General features: G+C 37.1%; 1 protein-coding gene across 5 annotated transcripts in view; it reads right to left on the bottom strand.

Annotated features, from left to right (window-relative positions):
* RPS6KC1 (ribosomal protein S6 kinase C1) overlaps positions 1 to 27,637 on the bottom strand; it is a 187,052-nt gene that overhangs the window by 132,940 nt on the left and 26,475 nt on the right. For 3 of the 5 annotated variants that reach the window (XM_059144988.1, XM_059144987.1, XM_059144990.1), the window contains 3 exons: positions 25,937 to 25,972; positions 19,705 to 19,825; positions 7,972 to 8,087 (listed from right to left, as the gene is read on the bottom strand). In XM_059144988.1, coding sequence (XP_059000971.1) covers positions 7,972 to 8,087; positions 19,705 to 19,825; positions 25,937 to 25,972 — 273 coding nt within the window. Of the gene's footprint in view, positions 1 to 7,971; positions 8,088 to 19,704; positions 19,826 to 25,936; positions 25,973 to 27,637 lie in introns of those variants that run through there. The other 2 variants (XM_059144991.1, XM_059144992.1) reach the window with 2 other exon arrangements.

The following is a 27,637-nucleotide window of genomic DNA, read 5'->3' as shown; positions in this document are numbered from 1 at the left end:
CTAAACAAATTTAAGATATTTGTATTATTTTTAATAAATATAAAATTGATTTCTCCATGTGACCATTATTTTAATTCTATATTTAGGTTTGCAAAGTCAACGCTCAAAAGGCTGTTTTCTCTTACTCTATGTGCAAGTAGAGAATGGAACTTAACCAGGTAAGTGGTGGTGGTGTGATTTAGTGCTGTGTTTTCATTGACTGCTCCAATCACGGGTATGAGGGCTTGTAATCCTTAAATATTATAAGTGAAAGAATAGTTCTCCTGCTCCTTAACACCTTTCCTACTACCTTCCACTAATAGCTCCAAGCCCCCAACCATTATTACCAAGATAGCAAAACCCAAGAGAAACATAAGACTCCTATTTCCTCTCTCCTTCAGCACAAAGAACTCAACAACTCTCTTTATGTAAACAAAAGTCTCCCTGCCTGCTTATCTTTAAGAAGGAGAAATTTTAAATGTTGCTCTCAAATTACTGACTTTGAAAGTATTAATACTTTAAAAGTATTCCAGAGTGTTCAGTAAACTGAAACTTTAAAACAATTACTCTCTTGGGCACCTGGGTGGCTCAGATGGTTAAACATCTGCCTTCTACTCAGGTCATAATCCTGGGGTCCTGGGATCGAGTCCCATATCTGGCTCCCCGCTCACCGGGGAGCTTGCTTCTCCCTCTGCCTCTGCTTCTCTCTCTTCTCTCATGAATAAATAAATAAAATCTTAAAAAAAAATTGAACTATTCTCATTACTACTACTATTATTATTATTATTATTTTAATCAGAGACAGTGTGTGTGAGAGCAAAAGCAGGGGGAATGGCAGGCACAGGGAGAAACAGGCTCCCCACTGAGCAAGCCCGATGGGAGACTCGATTCCAGGACCTTAGGATCACAACCTGAGCTAGCGGTAGCCTCTTAACTGAGCCACCAAGGTGTCCCTCAATTCCTCTCTTTAGAGGCAAGAATTTATAATACTTTGTTCTATTTGTTTATTAAAATACTCAAGTCACAGTTTATATTTGAATTCTCTGAAAAAGAGTAGCTATTTCAGACTAAGCCATTCAAACCAAATCTTAAAAAAACCTATGAATATTCTCGAGAATTTTAATACACAAAGCTGATTTATAATCTCATCAATAGAAAGTGCCTTTCAACTATTAACTACCTCTTCAACCATGAGGTGTGTGACTTTAAGTTACCTATCTATAAAATGGAAATATTATCTGTAACTCAATAAGTTGTTAGGACTAAAATATTTCATACATGGGAAGTGTTCAGAACAACATAAGCACTCAATAAATTTTTATTTGTTAATAATATTAGCTGATAGGGGCACCTGGGTGGCTCAGTGGGTTAAAGCCTCTGCTTTCGGCTCAGGTCATGATCCCAGGGTCCTGGGATGGAGCCCCACATCAGGCTCTCGGCTCAGCAGGGAGCCTGCTTCCTCCTCTCTCTCTGCCTGCCTCTCTGCCTAATTGTGATCGCTCTGTCAAATAAATAAATAAAATCTTTTAAAAAATAATAATAATAATAATAATATTAGCTGATAGAAGATCTGTTTACAAGATAAAATAAAAACAGAATAAAGAATGCAAAAAATGTTTTAGCTCAGAATCCCTCAGAAATTTTAATTACTTAACAAATGATATTATACAAAGTAATACAGACTAAATATTTAATTAACCAAAGTAATAAAAACTGCTCCATAGGAATTTGAAGGAAGTAGTAGAAAAATAGGCCAGAATTTTATTTTAATCTCCACATTAAATCTCTAAATTAATTGCTGTTTTGATTTCTAGACCAAAAACATTAACCATTTGATGTTCTTCACTATGCAGTAGACAGAAACTCTTATTACACAGCATCTCAGATTTTTATTAATGAACTGTCAAGCTGGAGGGTGAAAGAGTTCAGGTATGATGGAATAAGTAGATTAACAAATGCTCCTCCCAAAAGGCACCAAGTAGAGAAAACTGTCAGGACAACCATTTGAGGGCTCTGGAAATTGACCAAAAACATAAAACAAATGAAGAAGTGGATACCATGAAAAACCATAAAACCACAGGTAAGAATTGTGGGAATCTGTGGCATTCTTGCCTGGGGTTGCTCCCACCTTCCATCCCAGCTGGGTTGCCATGGTAATTATACAAGGGCAAGGCAAGCCTTGAAATTCAGCAGATGCACTTGCAGAGGAGGCTGACACGATTTGGAATGAAGCACAGAAAAGGTCTGCCCCAAAACAGTATTACCAGTAATAGTGAGCAAACCCAGTGTCAACACAGTGGCTCAGCAAACACGAAGCTGCGGCAAGCAAAGAACCAGCATAAGCCAGATATTTCACAGGGAGATATAGAAAATACACAGCCGTATGGGTTCTTAATATGCTCTCTACCCATCCACACAGGAGAAACCAGAGAGAAATCGAGCTATCTACAATTCCCTGGCAAACTATGATGTACACACACACACGTACACACACACACACACACACGAAATCCAAGAGATCCCAAAGGAAAGCAAAACCCAAGGCAAACTCAAAAACTGCTTGAACTTTGAAAATACACCAAGAATCATCAGCATGTGGAATCAGCATATATTGGAACAAAGTATTTAATTTTTTTTTAATATTTTATTTTTTTGACGGAGAGAGAGAGAGAAAGGGAACATAAGCAGGGGGAGTGGGAGAGAAAGAACTGATAGACATTTGAATCATCTCCACTTCTGGCTCTTATGAATAGTGCTTCATTTGGTTCTTTTTATAATTTCTATTTTTTTATATTTGCTATTTCATGAAATCATAGACCTCATACTTTAAAAAATTATTTAATCATGACTTCCTTTAATTATTTAACATATTTATAAATAGCTGCTTTGAAGACTAGGGCTTGTAAGTTCAGTATCTTTGCCCCTTCAGAGTTAGTGCCTGTTGATTGCTTTTTTAGGATTATTTGTTAAGGAACATTTTTCTAAATAGCCAATGGGTCCACAGAAAAATCACAAAAGAAATTTTTAAAATGCATTAAACTGAATAAAAATGAAAACAAGCAGTGCTAAAAGAAAAATTAATAGTTGTAAATGCCTATGTTAGATAGAAGAAATATATTAAATAGGTAACCTAAACTTCCACTTTAAAGAATTAAATAATTAGATAAACAGCAAAGTAAATCCAGAGCAAACAAAGGGAAGGAAATGAAGTTTAAAATAAAAATCAATAAAATGAAATAGAGGAAAACGAAATAGAAAATACAGAAAAATCAATGAAACCAGGTTAGTTTTCTTTCTTTCTTCCTTCCTGAGAGAGAGAGAAAGAATGAGCAGGGAGAGGGGCAGAGGAAGAAGCAGACTCTCCCCAAGCATGGAGCTTGATGTGGGGCTCTATCCCAGGACCCTGAGTCATGATCTGGGCCAAAGTCAGATGCTTACCGACAGCCAAAGTGAGACGCTTAACCAAGTGAGCCACCCAGGCACCCCAGCCAGGTTAGCCTTTTGAGAAAAATCAACAATATCAAACTTTTAGCTAGACTGACTATTGAATATTCCTATGCCAAAAGATGAATTTAGACTGTTACTTGAACTGTATACAAAAACTAACCAAAAATGGATCACAGACCTAGATGTAAAAACAAAACTTGTAGAAAAGAACACAGGAAACTTTGGATTAATCTAAGAGTTTTTGGATATGACCAAAAAAAAAGTACAATTCAAAAAAAGGAAAAAAATTGATAAATCAGACTTTATCAAAACTAAAATCTTCTGTACTTCAAATGACACCATTAAGAACATGGACAAGTCACACACAGGGAGAAAAATATTTGCAGAACACATATGTAATAAAGGATTTGTATCCAGAACATATTCAGGACCCTTTCAACTCAATAATAAGACAACCCAACCAAAACTGGACAGATTTTAATACACATTTCACCAAATTATGTGAATATGCACATGAAAACAAGCTCAACATCATCAGCCATTAAGAAATAGAAATTAATACTACAGTGAGATACAACTAAACACACACTAGAACATCTATAGTTTAAATTTCACACAATTGGTGAAACTGTGTAAGAACCAGAGACTTCATACATTGCTGGGGAATGTAAACAGTACAGTCACTTAAAGAACAGTTTGGCAGTTCCCTAAAAACATAAATTTATCGTAAGACCCAGCAATTCCACTCCTCAGGACCTACCCCAAGAGAAATGAAAACATGTAAGTAGTCATAGATTTGTACACAAAAATTTGTTGGCAGCATTACTGGACAAAGGGCCAAAAAACTGAAAACAATCCAAATGTCCATCATTTTGTCAGTGCATAACAACACGCACTATGATCTCTGTGAGAGAACACAATTCAGCAACATAAAGGAACAGAATACTAATATACGATGTAATATGGATGAAACTCATATCATTATGCTAAAGGAAAGAAACCAGAACAAAAAAACAACATAATGTGTGAGTCCATGTATTTGAAACATCCCACAGAGGCAAATCTATAGACAGGAAACAGGTAGTTACCCAGAGATGGGGGTGGGAAAGGGGGTTGCCAACAACCAGACACAGAGAAACTTGTTGAGGTGACAGAAATGTGACAGTTGCACACCTCTATAAATTTACTGAAAGCCACTGAATGGTACATTTACAATTGTAATGTAAATTTTATGTAAATGTAAATTTCAAAGTATGTCAATAAAACTGTAAAAACACACATAAATATATACATACATAACCAGCAAAGAATACACATCGAAATGCATAGATGAAAAAAATTAGGCAATATAATGATAATTTTTTTAAGATGAGAAATGAGTAATGGAGGCTCAGTATAGTACTCTTTCTACTCTTATGTATGTCAAAAAAATAATCAAATCAGGGGCACCTGGGTGGCTCAGTGGATTAAAGCTCTGCCTTCGGCTCAGGTCATGATCCCAGGGTTTTGGGATCGAGCCCCACATCGGGCTCTCTGCTCAGCAAGAACAGAGCTCAGCAAGAGCTCTCTGCTTCCCTTCCTCTCTCTCTCTGCCTGTCTCTCCGCCTACTTGTGATCTCTGTCTGTCAAATAAATAAATAAAATATTAAAATAATAAATATCTTTAAAAATAAAAATAAAAAATATAATAAAAATATTAAAATATAATAAAAATAATTAATAAGTAAATAAATAAAAATAATAAAATAGAAAGTATAAAAAAAATAAAAAATAAAAATAAAAATCTTTAAAAAAAATCAATCAAGTGGCTAGGTAGCTGTTTGCATATGATATCTATCATCAGTGTTTCCCCCAAAACAAAGAAGCACACAAACAAAAATAACCCAAAACCTATTTAACCTATGATATTGTAGCACACCCTCTGACCTAGCTACCTAACAAACTCCCCTCCATACCTTCATCCAAAATGAGAACTAGAAAGCTAGGAGTCACCCACCCAGACTTCTCTGAAGCTAAGGATAGTCCTGTGACCCAGTTCTGGTAAGATATAAGAAGGACTACCTCTAGACAGAATTTCTAGGAAACCTTTTCAAAACCAGCATTCATTCATTCATTCATTTATTCACTCATCAGCCCTTTTCCTTTTACATCCCAAAGCAGGAACCTAAGGCTTTGATGACGTCAGTGAGTTCTGTACCAACACGTCCGATCTTCCTCACTCAACTTCTTGTCGTATGAGACAAATAAGCCCCTTTCTTATTTAAGCTAATATGGTAAACTTCTTTGTTCCTTGCTTGCAGCCAAATAACCCTCAAGGATCCTATTTTCTCATCTGTAGTTAGAGGCTGACTACCACTATTGTGATATTACCACATCAGTGTCCCTATCCTGCCCAGCATACTACTTAAGGTATTTCTACCATATTGTCTAAGATTAACTTGACTTCCCTTAAAGTGCCCAATGTCTTCTTTCTTTTCTTCTATCTCTCATTTCACAAAGCCTAGAAAGTCTCATTCAGCAGCAGTTACAATCAGGAATTCCCAGGTCCAAAAGAAACAGAATGAACAGGTAACTTATATTTCACTTGTTCCAAGTCAGTGGAGCCTGGGTGGCACACTCAGTTAAGCATCAGACTCTTGGTTTTGGCTCAGGTCCTGATCTCAGGGTCGTCAGATCAAGCCCCACATCAGGCTCCACACTGCCATGCGCAGTCTGCTCAGGACTGTCTCTCCCTCTCCCTCTGCCTCTCCCACCTACCCTGTATGCATGCGTGCACTCTCTCTCTCTCAAATAGAGAAAAAAATCAATAAAAATAAGTAAATCAATAAATTGTTCAAAGTCTAACATCTGACTTCTATATGCCTAGACTGATTTTTTTAGCCCTTGGCATGTGTTAATTTTGCATGACTGCCGTTCACAATTTCTATTAAAGCCACATCCTTCTTGCTTAATAATGCTGCCCCTTTTTAAAGATTTATTTGAGAGAGAGCACATGCATGTGTGTGAGCGAGAGTAGGAGGAGGGGCAGAAAGAGAGAGAGAGAACATCTCAAGCAGATTCCCCACTGAGCACAGAGCCCAATGAGCCCACTAAGCTTGATTTTAAAACTCAGAGATCATGATCTGAGCTGAAATCAAGAGTCAGATGCTGAACCAAGTGAGCCACCCAGGTGCTGTCCTTTTCTGTAAGCAAAGACCGCTTACCACATAGATGGAGCTGTAAACCAAGAGTAGCAAAGAGCAAATACTGTATCAACTTGATCTGGCCTTTTATCCTAAATATCTGCAGTATATCATAAGCAGAGCCACCTTCATCATCTCAGCCTGGTTTACTCAGTAATGAAATATCAAGTGATGAGATCAATTACTAGAAATATTACTGGTGCTACAAACTTTTCTATTACTATCTGTATTTCTGTTAGTGTAAAGTCATAAGTTTATACTATCTTTCAAAAGATCAACTTTCTTCAGTAAGTTAAAGTAGGTCATTAAAAAATAATCTTTTGTAGATCCACTGGCATCAGGGAAATTAAAAATCCCAATACTCACATATTATTCATATATTTCATACGTTCTACCAATTACATTTATACAGAGAGTAGATGTTTAAAGAAAGGAAGAAACAAGTACAGCATAATCACCTAGGTTTTTTCTGGAAGTCTAAAGGCAATAGGAAAATTGTGGTTATTAAAGACACTGATACCAACTAACAACCTGCACAACCGCAATACAAAATAAATTAGAAAATTATTATTTAAAACAGTAAAGCATTCTGGGGCACCTAGGTGGCTGATTTGGTTAAGTATTCAACTCTTGATTTAACTCAGGTCATGATCTCAGGGTCAGGAGTTGGAGCCCTGAGTCAGGCTCCACGCTGGGTGCAGGGTGGGCTTGTGGGATTCTCTCCCTCTCCCTTGCTCCCCCAACCCCTGCTGGCACTCTCTCTTTAAATAAATAAATAAATATTAAAAATAAAATAATATAAAATGATAAAAAAACTCAGAATGAAAACATTTCATGTCAAGAAACAGTAAACACTAATATCCAATGATTCTCGTCACATGATTTGTACTAACCTACATCTCTAAAATTACACAATAACTATTTTTGCTCTCTCTCTCACACAAATTAGAACAATTATAACAAAATGAATATGAACTTATAGTGGTTTCTATCCCAAAAAGTCTACCACTGAAAGATACCTCAAAAAGTGAAGGCAACAACTAGAATTTCACAATACTTAAATTTTTTTCTAATGTACCTCAATTCTGATGGAGTCAACAAGATAATCTCTAAGCCTTTTGCATCCCTTTTTAAAATCTATGAATCAAAAATCTTACATATTTCTACAGTAAAAACAGAAGATATGTCAAAGACATATCTTAGTTGTGCTGTTCACAACTAACTTCTGCTTATTTTAGTGAATAATGAAATTCAACAGTAAATGACATTCTTTGTTAAAAAACAACTTGAATTCCACCTTACTATAAATTAGAAAACAAAAATATTTAATGAAGTACAAAATATTTCAGAAAGACTACCAAACCTTGAAAAAATCTTCAAGTTGTTTACTGTTGTAAAGAGCGGGGATATTGGCAGAGAACTGTAGCAAATCTTCAGCACATTGTCTTCTCTCTTCAATAACTGTTTCATCAAATCGTCCTAGAATCAAATAAGAACCAAGACTTAAGGAAGGAAGGAAGGTTTATGAGAGTTTACGTTCGCAGCTCAGAAAGCAGCAGCAGGCCTCTCGCTGCTTTACTACACAGTCCTCTAGAGTCAAGTCTGTACTATCGGAATCCGCATACTCTCCCCCAAAATAGACAATAGTGTTTCCAACACAACAAGAAACAGAGGTGTGAACCATAAATCAACGGCGCAGGCCTACTTGAAGGCCTGTCCATGTAAGAAACTTAACATTTAATAAGCTGGTTTGAAACTCAAGCTGAAAAGAGATTTCTAAAGAACTCCAATGGTTTTCCATAGTAATTTAATACTGTAATTACTCATATAATTTTCTCTTTCCCACTCTTTTTGATTTATAAAGGAGCTGAAGAGAGGAAATTATGAGAACATCTGTATATCGGTGGGGTCAAAAACCTCAGCTTGAAGCAAAAGAGCTTTGAAGCCAAACTCTATGTGTGCGGCTGTCAGCGTACATGACAGCAGGCCTGTGAGTAAAAAGACGGCCCGCACAGCACCGGGGAGCTCTGATTTACAAGGTGAATGAAAGGTGGTTTTCATAGAATTTTTTTTTAATGCTATATACAATTTGAATGCTGATAAGACATTTTAAAATATGATCATTTTGTACTCCTGTTAGAGCAGATTCCTGGTTGGCATTTCTCACATGCCACGTAACGCTGACTGCAATCCAGGCTTCAAAAGAGGAGCATCGTCCCATAAACATTTTAAGCAGCTTTGCAAAATGTTAACAGAAAACTGAGGCACAAAGAGATTCCGAGTTATATAACCCAAGACAAGAATTTGAAGCTGAACCACAAAACACTCTCAGCTCAATGTGTCTCGTGTTTATGGTGAAGTATTTACTTCATAAAAACGAAAAGAAATGGCTTTAGAGTTAGACCTGGTGTAAATCCTAGCTCTATCATTCACTACCTATGAAACCTTAGATCATTTCTTCATTTGTAAAATGGAGAAAATAAACAATATACTTAAGACTCCCAGTTCTATTAAGTTAGCGCTTAATAAATTAATCATGATGCCTTTGAATGTTCAAGTGTCATTACAGTGTCTAACATACGGAGCATACTAATTAACTCATACCTAACTGTAAGAATGAATGGTTTAAAAAAAAAAAAAAAGTGTTAACTGTGGAACATTCTACCTTAGAAAATAGCCATCTTTCATTAATAAAAAGTTTTAACAGTGGTCCATAAACAACCTACTCAGCTAAATGGATGGTTCCAGAGACAACAGTCCTACCAAATTTCATGTATGTGTCCATAGGTACCTTTTCCTAAGGAATGAGCGTGGAACTTTTATCAGCGTCATCAAAGAGCCCAGAGCCCAGTAAAGGTTAACAGGCCAGAGGCAGGCAATTAGAGGAACCCTAACATTCAGGAGAGTGCCGTATTGATGCTATATAACAAGCTGCCAGTTGCTATCCCAGGGTTTGTTTTCACCTTATTCCTTAGTAAAATAATCCCCAATTTCTAACTGTGGACATGGTAACCCAGAGGGAGAAAAAAAACAAACACTACATTCCCAGCTTGCCTTAGAGTTACATGTGGACATGGACTACGTTCTCACCAAAAACATATAAACAAAAGTTATATTGTAGCTTCCTAAAAATCTCTTTAAGAAATAGCCTTTTCTGCTTTCTTCTTGGCCCCTTCCAGGAAGGACTGTGGCGTGGGAGGTTAACAGTGACGAGCAGCAAGACGGGAGCCTGGATTCCTGATCACTGTGGAGGTGCACTGCCTGGAGCTACCTTCAAATCTCATGCCATGAGAAAGAAATCGACTTTTATTTGGTTTTAAGGTTTATCACAAGAAACCAAACCTAATACCATTATGCTAGTTGGTGTTTCTGTGTTCTGTTTTTCCATTATTTCCCAGTTCATATGTAAAATTCAATTTAACTCAATTCTCCTGATGATAATCTAAAATGATGTGCTAGCTTACCTATCAATAATATTATCTGGAAACAAACTTCCAAGCACCTATAGAGCAAATTTTCTGGACAACAATCTAAGTTATTCAGTCTTGGGAAAAATCCACTAGCCAAACAGGTTAAAATGACAACCAATGTCCATTATTCCTTTTCCTGTCTAAATAAGAAATTAAGTATACACTGGTACTTATGATTATAGTCCAATATGTTTATCCTTTAAACACAATTTAATTCCAGTGCCTATGAATTAGTATTAATAATTTTGTGAACATATATAACCTCAGAACAAAAATCCAGAAAATGCACAAAAAAATCATACTATGTTTCTACCCACAAAACCACCTGATACTATCTTCAAATGCATTAACTACTTGCCGAGAAATTTTAATGGAAAACTCACTAATATTTAATAACACCCTAAAAAGTCTCATTCAGTAGCTAAAACAAATACATATTAATTTGGGAGCTTCAATCCTAAATGTAATCAGTGATTCACCCCCCTTCCCTATTAAGCTAGACTAAAATGCTTAAGCAATGAGTACATTAACTTCTAAAGAGAATAAAACACATCTTTATGCATTTCCATTCTACTAAACTTGGACAAGTGGAGAGAGATTAAAGTATTTTTCAGAATAGAGCAAGTACAATCAAAAATAAAGGCTTTTGCAGTAAAAGGTTCAATTACACTGAATCCTATCATCAGAACAAACAGATGAAAGAACATGCTCACTACTTTGTTCCTAAGATATTTCAGAATAACAACAACAAAAAAATGGATTTGTAGCATAAACGAAACAGAAGCAGATGATTTTAATCCAATAGCTACTAGCCTTAATAGAGTAAACAAAGCCATCTAATTTTAAATTTTTAAAAAAAGTAGCAAGATTCAACAGTCATCCTAATTGTAGTCACACCCTAGTAGCCACTATTCTCTACTTGCTAGGCCTTTAGTAGCACCTAAACCTCACTCGAAAGCAGCAACAATGAGAAATCATAAACAGGAACTTCTTTATCACTACTTTACATTTCCATTCACAGGGTCAATGTTTATTGTCCCATGAACAGAGTAAAAATTATAGCTGACTTACAAAAGAAAATACAAACATTTTTCATAAGAAGATTTATTGTGTAGTATTACATAGTATATACTATATTATTTGTATGTGTATATATTATGTATAAGCCAGCCTCCACCCTCAGTGACTCAGCAATGCTTTATTAAAAGCTAGGGGAAGGGCACCTGCGTGGCTCAGTGGCTTAAGCCTCTGCCTTCAGCTTAGAGGTCCTGATCCCAGGACCTGGGAATGAGCCCCACATCGGGCTCTGTGCTCAGCGTAGAGCCTGCTTCCCCCTCTCTCTCTGCCTGCCTCTCTGCCTACTTGTGATCTGTCAAATAAATAAATAAATAAATAAAAAGCTAGGGGAGAAAAAATTAAATTCAAGCATTCTAATTAAGCTGGTAAATCACTCAAAATAAAGGCTCTCTCTGATTTATTAAGCCACTTTTGGGATATTCTTTTTTTTTTTTTTTTTTTTTTTTTTAATGTAGAATACCACCCAGATACCAGAGCTTACAACTTTTTTAACATGCAAATGTCAATGATCAAAAACTGGCTATATGGAACAAAAAGCTGCCCTTGACCAGTAAGAAAACTAGCTAGAACAAAGCCTGATGCTGATTCTTAACTGAAGCAAAAATTCATTCAGAGTAAAAACAAAGAGAGGCCAAGGTTTCTGGGTGTGAATTCTTCCCAGTCAACAGCACCAAGAACATACCTCTAAATGAACAAGTTGGATTTACTGCTCCTTGCAACCAGGCAAAATGTATACTACTGGGCACCCTGGAGCATTTCACTAAGAGGGTGTGAGAACGGACTCACGGGATCTGGGCTTGTGTTAGGTACTTTTGGGAAAGGTTTAAAGAAATGGGGGCTTTGCCCTGGTTCAGATGCTCTTAGGAAGTGGGGATAATTCTATGGGTTCTACAAATTCTATCTAATTCCATGATGCTACAATTTTAATAAATCTTATTATGAGGCAAGATGAATGAAACGAGACTAAGGCTGTGATTTACATGAAGCAGCAGCTGCTGAGATGAAGATATGCTTGATCATTTTTGTGACTTCAACAACATTCATATTTTTGTGCTCAGACAGGATTTCAAAGTGGTCTTGTTTTTGTCTTGATCCAAGGACACAGAGTGGCCTTGTCTAATACTCCTGTTCTGTGCAACTGCTTACGTTCAACAGGAGAACAACATAGCATAGACATGAATGCAAGGCCAAACTCCAGGAAACACCAAGGTCGAAAGAAAAGGTATACAAGGCCAGTTCTTTCTTAGCTATCAGGAACTGCTTTTCTCTTTCCCATAGGAAAGCAAAGTCTGATAACAGATCTAACAAAACAAACAAAACAATGATCTAATCCTGAGAAAGCAGACAGGTGAACAAAACTATCTTACACCTTTAAAAATGTCATTGTCATGAAAGACAAAAAAAAAAAAAATGCGTAAGGAATACTCAAGATTAACCTAGAGGCATGATCCTATACCCAAAAACAAACAAACCTAAAAAGGACATTTTTAGAACAAGAGGAAATATGAATATGGATAGCACATTTTATATTACTGTATCAAGGCTAAATTTCTTGAGTGTGATATGGAATTGTGATTATAGGGAAAATACGAAATACAGGGGTGAAATGTCACAATATCTGCAACTTATTCTCAAATGGTTCAGAAAGAAAAAGAGAGATACGTAGAGAGTCATAAAAAATTCAGCAAACTGTTAATAATCAATGAACTTGGGCCAAAAGTATAAAAGTATTTACCACATTATTCTTTTGTGGGTTTTTTTGGTAAACTTAAAAATTTTGCACATTAAAAAAAAAAAAAACTGGAAAAAAATAAGTTAGGTGCTCTACTGGTAAGATATAAAACTGAAGGGGAAAACAATGAACTCAGCTTAAAGGAAACAGAGAAAACCTCCTAGGAGAGGAAACATCTGAAAAGTCTGCAAGGCTAACAAGAAAGTTCACAGCAGAACAGGGCAATGCTGAATTCGGAGACACAAGAATATGGTATGTTAGTGGTAACTGAGCAACAGAATATAGCTGACGGCAGCGGGTACGTGTCGAGCACTGAGCTAGACACACTAGAGTTGTCATCCATAGGACAGGAAGGTATTTTCCCTATCTCACCAATAAGAAAATAAACTGAGATGTTCATTCGTACAAGATCACATTGCTAGTAAATCAAGAATAGAGGATTTGGGCCTAAAGCCACAGGATTCCAAAAGGCATGTTCTTTTTTACTATACCGCTAGACTAGTAACTACATTTTTGCTGGTTGTATCAACTACAATAGGATTCGCTTTTGCTGCTCAGGTTCCCATACTAAAAATGTGAGAGCCGTTAAAAAGACAGATGCTTAACCAACAAGTACCTCCACACAAGGACAGCTGCAGCCTGCAGGGTTCACTGCAGTTATCAAGTATTACAAATGGACTGTACCATTTACTAAGAGAGATAAACTGTTTACTTATCAAGATTAATAAGAAATTTTCACTCCATAATATGTAAGGATGTGGAGAAAAGTTGAAGATAATCCATTAGCAAGAGCAGTAATAGCTACAAATCTCAACCAATTTAGAAGCCACTCCTTTTCACCCAGTGACAAGCTTCCTGTTTAAGAAGCTGGGCTGTGTATCTCTCCATATTAAAGTTAAAGATATATGGAAGCAATTAAGTTCCATAGTACAGAAGGTATAAAATAAAAAGTAAAACCATCTCTCCTCCTACATCCTGAAAAGGTACATATATTATACAAATGTGTGTAGGTGTATCTTCACATAATAACATATGTTTGTTCAAACACAGATGTGAGCTTACTAAACATAGTGCTATACAACATTTGTTTTCATGTCTTAAAAATGTAGCTTGGATATCTTACCACACCAGTATATTTCAAAGAGCTAAAGAATTCTATTAATTGGGTAAATTATGGCATATCTGTGCAATACATAATGAGATAATTCAGTTTCTGTTCCTTTTTCCTCTACTGAAAATGCTGCAAAGAACACTCATGCATTATGCACATATCTGTGCACACATTTGTGTGTGCATATTTATATGTTGGGCATGGTCCTACATGTTGAAGATATAGCCATCAGTAAGAATAAAGCAGTCTCTACTCACACAGTTGTGTTAAGGACTCAGAGAGAAAGGGAGAGAAAAAGACAGTTAAGTATGAGGGAGGCCTCTTATTTTTAGAATATAAAAGAACCCTTTTTGTGTGCATTTAGAAGGATGATTCTTAAAATTCCCCAGATTGGGGGCACCTAGGTGGCTCAGTTCGCTAAGCGTCTGCCTTCGGCTTAGGTTATGATTTCAGGGTCCTGGGACTGAGTACCACATCGGGCTCCCCACTCAGTGGGGGTATGTGTCTCACTCACCCTCCCTCTGCTTCTCCCCACTGCCTCACACATACATTCTCTAATAAAGAAAATCTTAAAAAAAAGAAAGAAAGAAAGAAAGAAAGAAAGAAAAACTGGGGTGCCTGGGTGGCTTAGTGCGTTAAAGCCTCTGCCTTTGGCTCAGGTCATGATCTCAGGGTCCTGGGATCCAGCCCCATGTGGGACTCTCTGCTCAGCAGGGAGCCTGCTTCCCCACCTCTCTCTCTGCCTGCCTCTCTCCTACTTGTGATCTGTCAAATAAATAAATAGAATCTTTAAAAAAAAAAAAAAACTCCTCAGATTGGTGAATTTTAATTATTTGCATCTTCATAATTAAAATAGAATGTCAGGATGCCTGGGTGGCTCAGTTGGTTAAGCCACTGCCTGTGGCTCAGGTCATGTCCCAGGGTCCTAGGATCAAGTCCCACATCGGGCTCCTGCTCAACAGAGAGCCTGCTTCTCTCTCTGCCTCTACCTGTTTGTGCACACTCTCTCTCTCTGACAAATAAATAAATAAAATCTTCAATAAATAAATAAATAAATAAATAAAATAGAATGTCACTAGGATTAATATCCCAAGAGATAAAGCAATCATACAACTCAATAACCAAAAAATACAAACAATCCATTAAAACATGGGTAGAGAATCTGAATAAGCGTATTTCCAAGGAAGACATCCAGATGGCCAACAGACACATGAAAAGATGCTCAACATCACTACCAGGGAATTGCAAACCAAAACCACAATGAGATATTACCTCGCACCTGTCAAAATGGGTAGGCTCAAAAAGATAAGAAATACCAAGTGTTGGCGAGGACTTAGAGAAAAGGGAATCCTCCTGCAACTTCTGGTGCAAATGTAAATTGGTGTAGTCACTGTGGAAAAGAGAATGCGGGTTCTCCAAAACATCAAAAACATAACTATCATAAGATCCAGAAATTCCACTTCTAGATATTAATCTGAAGAAAATGAAACAACTAATTCAAAAAGATAAATGCATCCCTATGTTTATTTCAATATTATTTACAATAGCCAAGACACGGAAGCCACCTAAGTATCTATCAATAGATGAATTGATAAAGAAGACATGGTATATATACATATACATATACACATACACACACACAATGGTATGTCATTCAGTCATAAAAAAGAATGGAAACTGGTCATTTGTGACAACATGGATGGACCTAGAGGGTATTATGGTAAGTGAAATAAGTCAGAGAAAGACAAACAGTACAATTTCACTTATACATGGAATCTAAAACACAAAACAAATGAACAGACAAAACAGAAACAGATTCATAAATACAGAGATCAAAATGGTGTTTGCCAGAGGGAAGGGAGGTTGGGGTGAAGGGGATAAAGAGGTACAAATTTCCAGTTATAAAATAAGTAAGTCACAGGGATGTGAAGTATAACACAGAGAATACAGTCAATAATATTGTAATAACTTTGTATGGTGACAGACGGTAACTAGCTTCATTGTATTGATTTCATAATCTACGTAAATGTTTATGTTGTATGCCTGAAACTCCTATCATATTATATGTCAACTATACTTCAATTTTTTTTAAAAAATCTTTAAAAAAAAAAGTAGAATGCCACAAAACTTAAAAACTTGACAGTAAGGATGTCACATCCTTAAAGCACTTCCCTTTCAGAACGTCTAAATCATGATGCTCACTTCAGCTAAGTTTCTCAGAAGACAGAGGCTGAATCACAGTACCTATTTTTAAAATGTTTCTTGAATTAAGCATGCCTATAAAATTTCCAGATAATTACGGCTGGACTGGTATTAACCAAAGATGACTCTATTAATAGCAGCAGAATCATGATCAGAAAAGGTACGTAGTTCAATGGCAAAAAACAAGTACAACTATAATAAGAAAAAGCATCAAAGAAAAAAGGAAAGAACCATAGATACTGGGTAATAACAATGAACAGAAGGCACCAGAAATGTGACTAGATGGAATGTCTGAGCTCAAAGGCCAAAGGAGGTAAAGATTTACAAGGGTTTGTGGATCCCTTAATGCTTCGTAGGGGAACAAAATGAAGTGATGGTATCTTCAAAACTAATGGTTCTACTGCTACTGACCTGCTGTCCATATTCCTCAACTGCTTCTCACCTACGGAAATACAAATACTTTCTTTTGTAATTATGAACCAAAGAAACCTCTTGACGTTGCGTATATTTCAAGACATCATTATATATCATAAATTGTTAATATTAAGTATTTGTTAAAATTAAAGAATTGTAGCAACAAGCTTTTGATGGCCACTTCATTCTGTCATAAATGCCACTGATATTACTATACTATTGTGTATCTGTTTCTTGTCCCCAGATCTCAAGGCGTTGTGAAACATGCCAAATATCCTAAAGAAAGGTATAAAGCTCAGGGAGTACAGCCTGAAGAAATCACTGTTCCACATAAACTACAAGCCAGTGGAGGATGGATAATTTCAAATCATCCAAAAATCTTCCTCAATCAAAGAAAGGATCAGTAAGGTTCAGTCCAGAGACTAAATCCACATAGTAATTTGAACAAGGAAAGCTTAATATAAAGACTATTAAACAATTGTTAACTTATTAATTCTAAAGAATACCCCCAGGGTAAAAGAAAGTACCAAAGGAAGGAATAATCTAGAAGGGGGAACCCCTCTCCAAAAGTTGGGATTGGGAGAACTGTTTGTAGCCACTGAATGGAGAGAAGTTAGCTGGGTTCCCTAGGCCAGAGCTGGTCCATGGTTGCCAGGAAAGCAAGAAAGACCCTTCCAGAGTTCACACAGGACAAGACTGGCAAGCAAGCAACAAGAGAGAATCACAGTGCTGGGAGCCCACTCACAAGCAAAGTAACACAGGACTGGGGTACACAACTTTCTGGGGCAAAGGCAGGCCAAGGCTGGCAGAGAGGTATGCAGAAGCAAAGAGGGCATCAGGAGCCTGCTCACCTATAGAGCAACGAGGTCTGGAATCCACAGTGTCCCCAGAGCACAGGAAACCACCTTCAGGGAGTCAGAGAGTCAGAAGCCCACTCTCCACTAGGTCTGGGGTGCCTTGGTACACACAGTCAAGAGGCTACCAAACTAGCAGGGGATGTAAACTTCTCAGTGGACTACATTTAGGTGTGTAGCTAAGGCAGAGGCCTCTGGCAAAAATGTAGTGGAACCAAAAAGAAAAACAAAATCCATAGCACACTGGAAGGTGGGAGAGAAGCCCCTTACCCTCCTCCAGTGCCTCTCTATCAGTCTCTACTCTGAATAGCATACTCACTGTAAAAGAAAAATATTTAAAGAGTCCAACCCATTAAAGCATTACAGAAAATGAAAGAAGAGACTTGAAACTAAGAGGCACTAAATGGATAACTGGTATCATTTCTTAGAATTACCAATGTAAAAGCCCCAAGAATTCCAGGCCTATCCTAAAAGGCAAGAAATTCCCCAGAGTCAATGAGAAATATAGCTAGTATCAGAACATACTCTATAAAGTCATTTTACAAAAATCAACATGGCACAGAAATAGGTATTACTCTAAGAATAAATAAATACCATAAAAGAAAAACTTTAAATTAGTGGCAATGCATAAAAAGTTAATGCCCAATTTCACTGGGAAAAATATTTATTATTTAATAAATACCTCAGAACAGATGTCTATCCATCTGAAAGACACAAAATGAAGTATCATCTAACATCTCATTCAAATATAAATTCCATGTGGATATTTTTTTCCCACGTGGATATTAAAAAGAATTTTTTAAGCTCCAAAAATCATCTTACAAGCAAATGGAGAAATTGGGGAACATTTCTAATCAAGACCAGAAAGCCAAAATCTTAGAGGGTGGAGGGGGCAGGAAGAGAACATCATATACTGATGTATGTATGCAGATGTGTAGGCGGACAGAAGAATGTATAATGTACACAAGGTAGAGAAATGCCTCGTGTTTCCTAACACTAGCTGCTGAAAGAATGTTAGAAACAACTCCTACTGAGCCTACCTGCAGCCCAGATAGTGGCCTCTGTGGCAGCCAGGGTCCAGCCAGAGAATGGAACCCCCGCATGAAGAATTGTTAACTGTTTGCACAGGACTAACTGCTCAGAGGCAGGAACAGAGACCTCTAAAGAATACCCTATGGCTGAGGGAGAGAAACAGAGGCAATAGTTGGAAGAGGCACCTCCCTCCCAAGACTGCAGTTTACATCTCACTGGAGATACTGTGGCTCCAGCGAACAGAACGTGAGAAGCGAGCGCAGTTACCCCAGCGAGAGCTATTCTATAGTAGGAAGGGCCAAAGCTGATGGACGAGAACCTGCAGGCTGGGACTAACAAGCAGGAAGCTCTCTGCTGTGGTGCCAGCACGCCAAGAGTGGGAGGCAGGGAGCTGCAGACAGGAACTGGCAACACAGTCCGCTAAAGGGCCACGTACCCCCAAACACCACTGGAGGTACAGAGCAACAGTAGCAGGGTACTAGGAAGCTCCAGGCCTCAGTATGCTGTTAAATTTTGTGAAGCCATGAATCTAACAGCTATCATAACATAGCCAGAGCCACCACCCCAAAATATCTGTATCTGGCCTGGCTGGATGCCTCAAATCATAACCACTTTACGTTATAAGAAAGGTATCAGAAAAAACGCACAAGAGGCACCTGGGTGGTTCAGTGGGTTAAAGCCTCTGCCTTCGGCTCAGGTCATGATCTCAGAGTCCTGGGATCGAGCCCCACATCAGGCTCTCTGCTCAGTAGGGACCCTGCTTCACCCTCTCTCTCTGCCTGCCTCTCTCCCTACTTGTGATGTCTCTCTCTCTCTATCAAATAAATAAACAAAATCTTAAAAAAAAAAAAAAAAATACACCAAGTATAAGCTTTTAAAAATCCCCAAATTTCAGAACTATGAGAAAAACTCAGTATCATTTCTTCTTGTGCTCCTACATGGTTTTGGGGTTTTTTTAATTTGCTTGACTGGCTGGCATTGAAGTTGGTGTGCAGCTGTTTCATAGGAGGGAAGAGTAAATGAATGCAGAGCTAACGCACCTACACCGGGAACATGAAGAAACAACCTCAAGGGCTTGCTGCCTGACCTGAGCCATCTTAATAAGGGCTTCTGACATCACCGTACAGTATTTCAGGGTTTACTACATATACACAATTAGCCAATCATCACTGTTTAAAATCACAATTTCAAAATAATCACTTACCAAACACTATTCCTTTGGCAAATGGAGGAAACAATTCTGAATGTCGGAATAAGTTTTTGTGAATCTGCCATAATTCTTTGTGTAGTTTCTTAAAGTCACTGTATCTCTTCCATACGATTATCTAAAGAAAAAGAAAAATCAAATGTGTCTCTCACAGTGAAACTATGTAGGCTCAGATATCTGAACAACAAAAAGTCTTTTCAGGAAAGTGCCCAAAATTGTCATGCAAAGGAAAACAAATATATGTTCTAACCAATCTGGTTAACTGGCTGAGATTAAATAATAGTATTTGATTTATAAAGCAGCAACTCTTTCTCTAGCTTTTCTGCCTTGGTTTTTAAATTTCGTTTTACACAAGTAGCGTTTTCTTGGAAAAATATTCAACCTGGTACAAAGAGGGTCTATACCACCTAAAATGTCACTTAACCTCTTCAAAAATCAATTACTATTGGCCAGGAAATGAGCTAGATGTCAAAATACATATACTCTCTCAAAAACAGCATGTTTATAAACACAAAATAGACAACTTTTTTGGGGGGGAGGGGTGGGGAGAGAAAAAGAAAGAGTGCACACACAAGCCCAGGGGTGGGGGCCACACAGAGGGCGAGGGAGAGAAAGAAAGAGAATCTCAAGCAAGCTCCACACTCAGCACAGAGCCCAAAGCAGAGCTCAATCTCACAACCCTGAGACCATGACCCAACCTGAAATCAAGAGAGTCTGAGGCTTAACCGACTGAGCCATCAAGACACCTCTAATATACACCATTTTTTGAAAAGATTTATTTATTTAATGAGAGAGAGAGATCACACATGTGGGTTGGAGAGAGAATGTCAGGCAAACCATGCTGAGCACAGAGCCCAACATGGGATCTGATCTCACAACCCTGAGATCACGACCTGGGCCGAAATCAAGAGTAGGATGCTTAATCCGCTGAGCCACCCAGGTGCCCCTAAACAATTTTTAAACATAAAGTACCTACACAGCCTAAAAGGATAAACTAAATAACACTGAAGAAGACATGGCTGGGCAGCAAGTAATTAACCTTAACTTTTACATTTCATAAATCTTATTTCACAAACCTCAGTTTAAAGTAGTAATAAGGATTTCCGAAGGCAAGATGGATCCTGAACAGAATACCATTAAAACTAGTATATTTCAAAACAGAAAATCAGTCATCTAGATTACATATCACAAAAAAGTTTACCTCCATTAATCTGAATTACTGTTTAACCTTATTCAGATTAAATTAGGGGAAAAAAACTTCATAAAGAAAATAGATTTGACATATGACTTTGATATCACTGATTTTCACTTATTCAGTCTCCACTAAATAGGATATAACTGAGTTTTAAATTCCATTACCTGGTATATTAAGGTCTTTGCTTCTTTTAAAAAAAAACCAATTACCTCACACTTCTAACACACAACAGAACATAATGCTAATAATAAGCAAACCTTAGGCCAAGCAGGTAATCAAGTGAGATTTAAGAGACTCGTGTCAAAAAATTTATTCTCTGGATATAGGAAATTCTTCGCTAAACTTTACCATATACACCAAAAATTCTACCATGATGAGCTTCTTATTTTTACTATAATTATAATCCTAGAAAACAAGTCAGATTATAATATGAATTAATTTAAACTGCCTCCTTCCAAGGCTTCCTTTTATTCATTCACTCAACAACAAAAATAGTCACCAAAACAAGTATTTTCATGTCCCTACTCTGTGCCAGGCTCTGTGTTAGCACAAAGGATGAAGAAATGAGAAACATAGACCCAATCTAAGTGGGCAGGACAAGCCAACACAGTAACTGTGTCACAAGACGGTGTGACAAATGTGGACAAGGGAAGCCCAGGAGTGTTAAGAAAGGAGCACCTATGGAAGGTGTTATCTTAAGTAAGTCTACTGAAGGCAAGTAGTGATCAGATCAACAAAAATAAAGAGAGAGAGGGGACTGGAGATGAAGTTTTTAAAAGGAGAGTGAGATGCCAAATATAATCACTAGAATTGGGGCTTTTGCAACTGGATAAACAGTGGTGCCATTCTCTAAGGTGAAGAAAAGGAGACAGGGAACTTCTAAGGTAAGAACAAAGTTCAATTTTAGACATATCTGGCACAGGTTTGGGGTTCAAGAGAGAGAACTAAGCAAGATGTATTCATTTGCTAACTACCAGCAGAAAGGTGGCAATCACTCAGGAAGGCTTTTCTCAGCATTTATAACAAGATGAGGAGTCTAAGGACAAAATAATGGGGAACCCTAACATTGAGAAATCAGCCAGAAGTAAGGAAGAGGAAACCAAGTGCAAAGTAGGTGTTTGAAAAGCTTGGTTGTGCCATGAGACAGACCACTTGGATGGAAGAAAAGATTTTATTTTAAAGTAAGTGAAAAAAATAAAATAAAATAAAATGTAAGTGAATGAGGCAAAAGGTAATAGTAAAGAAACAAGAGCTCCAGTAAAAGAGCAAGAGGAACCAATAACTAAGACAGCCAAACCAATACCTAAAAAGTAAATGGTCTCAGGACAGTGAGATTACAAGTGATTTTAATTTTCATATTTTTTACTTCTCTGTAATTTCTAATTTTGATACATGAAAATAATTCTGTCACAGGAGAAAAAAACAGTGCTATTTTTATATTTTTAAAATAGATCAAATTGTGGTGGTACCATGCTGCCAAAGGCTTAAGGAAGAAATGGGTGATGAGCTTGCGAAAGTAACCTTACATAAATGCCATCCTTAAAACCATTATAAACTAGAAACGAGAGCTATGCAAAAGACTAGTCCACGGAAACAAATCTGCAGATAAAATTTCTATTCTAGTTAGGGTCATTTTTAAGTAAAGGCAGAGTTAACTTCAGGGACAGAACTTAATAACTTAATCACAATAATGATAATAACAACACGGTCTATAAACTAGCATACAGTCTTTCAGAGTAAGAATTAGAGCCTCCAAGGTGAGACTCCTTTTTCATCGTGCCTAATTTATTCACTCACATCCTTCTTCTTCTCAACTCTGGAACTATAGAACCAAAATAACCAAGAGCAAATATAAACCCTCAAGAAATGCAGAAAACCAACACATCACAAAATGTCACCACCTACTGCCTCCTTTTCTTCATACTCCTTTTAACTGTGGACATTTCTAGAAATCTTCAAAATGGAAAAGTGAGCAAAAGCACATTTCCATTACGTTAGCAGTATTGATGTTTATAACTGGACTACACAAAGTCCCAAAAAATGCATGCAAAAATTATTTTCTCTAGTAATTCCTTCCTACTAGAAAAAAAAAAAAACTGTGTAACAACTACTGTTCTATGAACCAACTCCTACAAAAATTTCTTAAACTCATTAAAGTTACTTTGCATAAAATTCCTCAATTAAATATTAATTCAGTGAATGTCCTATATATACTATGAATTTAGTAAAAGCTTAACTTTCATTAAATACATTCCCTTAAATAATTTTTACACAAAATAAATGTTTACCTTTCAGATAATTTCACTTAATGATAGCAAAAACCTGTAGCTCCTATAAACTAAACCACTCAATTTGTCCTCTCACACAGTATTTTAAAGGTGCCGGATCATCTTTTCTTGCAACCGGCTCGCCTACCATATTTGCTTTCAGATTTGCTTTCTCCCCTTTCCAAGAGCCTTTTCTTTCCCTTGACACATTTTAAATGTTCTCAAATGGTTTTTATCAAACTATTTCATTTATGAAATGACTTAACAGATTTCTGACGTGATACATAGAAAGTTCTATTTCAGTTCTTCTTCTCCCAAATTTCACCAGTGAAATCTACTACCTATAGAGAAACAGAGGTATAGGTTACGTTTTGAAAAAGGTACGAGAGGAAGGGCACAATATTTCTAGTTCTTTCTTTAGCCTTCTTCAGGTGTTCATGCTTTAGAGAAACTACTAAACCAGAGGCCACATTAACTGTTGCTATCCCCCTCAGAGTTTCCCATGCTGTTCTTTTTTTTTTTTTTTAAGATTTTATTTATTTATTTGACAGAGAGAGAGAGAGATAGCACAAGCAGGGGGAACAGCAGAGGAAGAGGGCTAAGCAGGCTCTCCGCTAAGCAGGGAGCCCTGTATGGGGCATGATTCCCAGGACCCTGAGATCATGACCTGAGCCGAAGTCAGATGCTTAACCGAATGAGCCAACCAGGTGCCCCACCCCATGCTGCTCTTAATAAATAAAAATTTAGAGGGAATTTTTGAAGGGTAAAATTTTGTAAAAGAAATCTATCCTGGATAATTTTAAATTATTTCCTCCATGTGAATAGGTCAGCACTCTTAGAAAGAAAACACTGCTACCTGGCAGGATGTGCCAAGGTGTGTGAACACATTTCTAAAAGAAAACCAACAATACATCTCCAGTTTTATAAGGATAGCATACTATTAGCCCTATATTTAGTTAGACTAACAGGACATCTTCTAATCCTCAGTAGCTCTTGGGAAGCCTGACTAAACTCTAAAGCGGTACCTACATGAGTCCCTGAATAGGAGAGAAAGTGAAAGGAAAGGAAATGGAAACAAACTCCAGGTGGCACATTTCTCTCCTAAATGAGAATTCCAACATTTGAAATACATGAGAAGCCAGAGTGTTACAATTTCAAGGTTATTTTATATTTCAAGAAGCTGGCAAGAGAGAAGACATTTTTAAAAATTTTTATACCATTTCTAACAAAGAACCATGCAATCATCTAACTAAAGGACACTTACAAGAGTTTTCTGATGAATGGCTCACCAACAGTTGTTATTATAAAAGAGTTTTCCCCAAAAAAGGATTAAGGAAATGGCAGAGAGTATGTTCATGGATAAGTTGGTTCAGGATTCTCCCTGGAAAATGGGAACATCAAGCTACAGACTACAGCATAGCAATCAGACAATGTATTCAAAGGAAACACAACCCATCTTTAATTTTAAGAGTTGTAAAATTTCAAAAGCAGAACAGCCTGTACTGACTATTAATTCAACATAATTAGAAGAACTCTAAAGAAAGTCCATACTAGCCAACTGACACTTAAGTAGAGAGTACTTAATACAATGGTGCAAATTACTTTCATTTCCATTTTGGAAGGATACAGATATAGAAATACATATATCTTTTTCTTCCCAAATAACTGTATTACAATATCGTCTTCCTGGTTATTGAGAGGGAAAAGTGAGATATCTTAAAACCCCTAAGAAAAATAATATGAAATCTTTTAAAACTGTGTTTTATTGAACTCAAAACAAATACTGGATCAAGTATAGCAAGAAATGCTAATGTATAAAAGTTCAAATATTATCTAAACCTGATGCCATACACTCAAACCAACCAGTACCAAAAAATCCATTTAAATGTACAATCAAGCCAGGTTTGTTAAGTAAGGAGTAGTGGGGCTTGTTAGAAAATATATACTCCATCTAAAGACATTAAAATTCAAATGGGGCAAAAAACTGTTGCAGAATTAAGAATGCCAATTTATAATGTCTTTTTTAAACACTTTAGTAAGAAAAAAAAAATCCCCAACATATGTCCTTCTAACACAGTGTAAATGAACAGGGACCAAAATGAAAGTAAATCAAAAAATGTTAAAACAAAGCAAGCTATCGCTGTAGCTATCCTTACTGGATAAGGAATCCTAAAGGTATATAACAAACACGAAGTAATTACAAATAAAGAATTCCATAGTTTTAAGCAAAAGCACACAAGCTGGTATAATTTTAGAGACAGAGTTGTAGCAAAACAACTACAAATTTAAAAAAGAAACACGATAGCCAATATCTATACCCAAAGCAGTTTTCCAAGGTGTCAACATGTCAACTCAATAAAAGTGAAGGTATACAGGGCCGCATAATTTATTATGATCTTTAAAATTAATATTAGTTACCAAATGCTCTTTCCTTTTTATTAAAGTTACCATGATTTTGAAATAGATAAGAGCTCTTAATACTAAAATCCTACGAATGTTAGTTATCAGAAACACTATCATGTTACTAAATAGCACTTTAATTCCTTAAATCCTTCCTTGTATAACTTAACACCTATTAAGCTTAACCCGTACTTAATAGATCTGAAAAGGCAACTTCAGCTGCTGTTTCGTGAGCTAAAGATAATCTCTAGGCAAACACATAAATATGAAGACAGACATACCAACAATTCTGTTTCCTCAACAAAGCATTTAATTAAATTTTTGTCAAATATATAAAATAAAATGTTCATATGTATAAGTGTGTTACCTCCTGGACATCCTCTGGATTTCTTCGTGACACAACCTAAAACAAAACATACATAGAAATATCTCATCATTACCAAAATTTAAAATTCCATATTTGTATAATTAATTTCAACAGTATCTGACTGAGAAATGAATTTGTTTAAAGGAAAATAAATACTGTATTATATCACTTACAAAGAGTTCAGCTATATAATAACTTCACCAACTGAAACACATGCTAAAAAATTTAAGGAAAAGGCAGCTAAAAAAAAGAGCCCACACACTAAAGTTCATGCATTACATTCCTAAGAGAACACCCTGGCTTCCCTCTTACCTGACACAGTTCTAACAAGCTTGTCTACCCCCTTCCCAGGCTACATATAAGGTAGAAGAAAAAAAGCAGCTATACCCGAAGTATGCAAGGGATGATTCCATATTATTTCTTACAACTGTACATAAATCTACAATTCGCTCAATAAAAATTCCAATTTTATAAAAAGCAGCCACAATGCTCAGACACACCAACAACCAACCGAGCCACCCAGACGCCCCAGAAATAACCGATTTGATTATGATTTGTCATTTACAGGCTCAATGGCTCACGGAGTTCTGTGTGCCTGCCGCTGCTACAATGGTGAGTAGGACAAAGCCCTGCAATCGCATCTTCACGGACCTCACAGTCTAGTGATATGTGTAAGGGGGTAGCGGTTGAGGTGAGGAAGAAATGCAAAGTGGAGGAGGAGGGCTGTATTTCCCAAACTTATTTTAGTATCTCCGAGAACACCGATGTGCTAAGTAATGCGTCAGGAAGCACTTCGTACTAGACCTTTCCCTGACACTGGATGCTCATTGTCCAGACCACACTGTCATCCCAGAACCCATCAAGAAAGGGGCGCCCAGGGCACCTGGGTGGCTCAGTTGGTTGAGGACTGCCTTCAGCTCAGGTCATGATCCCGGAGTCCCAGGATCGAGTCCTGCATCGGGATCCCAGCTCCATGGGGAGTCTGCTTCTCCCACTGACCTTCTCCCCTCTCACGCTCTCTCACTATCTCTCTTTCAAATAAATAAATAAAATCTGCTTTTTATTAAAAAAAAAAAGAGAGAGAGAGAGAGAGAGAGGTGCCTGGGTGGCTCAGTTGTTAAGCGGCTGCCTTCGGCCCAGGTCCTGATCCCAGGGTCCTAAGACTGAACCCCGCATCGGGATCCCTGCCCTGTGGGAAGCCTGCTTCTTCCTCGCCCACTTCTCTGCTTGTGTTCCCTCTTTCGTTGTGTCCCTCTCTGTCAAATAAATAAATAAAATCTTGGAAAAAAAAAAAAAAAACCCAGCTGAGTGATTCAAGACTTTTAATGTTTTCATGATAATAAATTATTCACAGAAAATACAGAAAACCAAAATTTAAGTATTCTTAAACTACCCAAGCAAAGGTCTTTAAGTTTCCAGGAACTTCTCTTCACCCTCAAATACTTCTCATGTAAAGAAAAAGAAGATTTTACTCAGGTGGAGTTCAGAAAATTAAATCAAAGCCTACTTGCCAAGTATTAACTATCCTTTTCCCCAAGAGCATAAGCAAATCTTAGTGAAAACCATGCCTGGAAAGTATAAGACTACACTTTCCTGACTTCCTTTTTCCTCCTTGGTTCTTTTGCTTCTCTTCTGCAGGTTCCTCCTCCTCCTTCTATCCCCCAACAATCTGTGAGCATTCCAAGAATCAGTCCTAGACTC

Source organism: Mustela lutreola, chromosome 14 (genome assembly GCF_030435805.1).
Source record: "Mustela lutreola isolate mMusLut2 chromosome 14, mMusLut2.pri, whole genome shotgun sequence".
Classification (NCBI taxonomy): domain Eukaryota; kingdom Metazoa; phylum Chordata; class Mammalia; order Carnivora; family Mustelidae; genus Mustela; species Mustela lutreola.
This window is presented reverse-complemented; position numbering and strand designations above follow the sequence as displayed.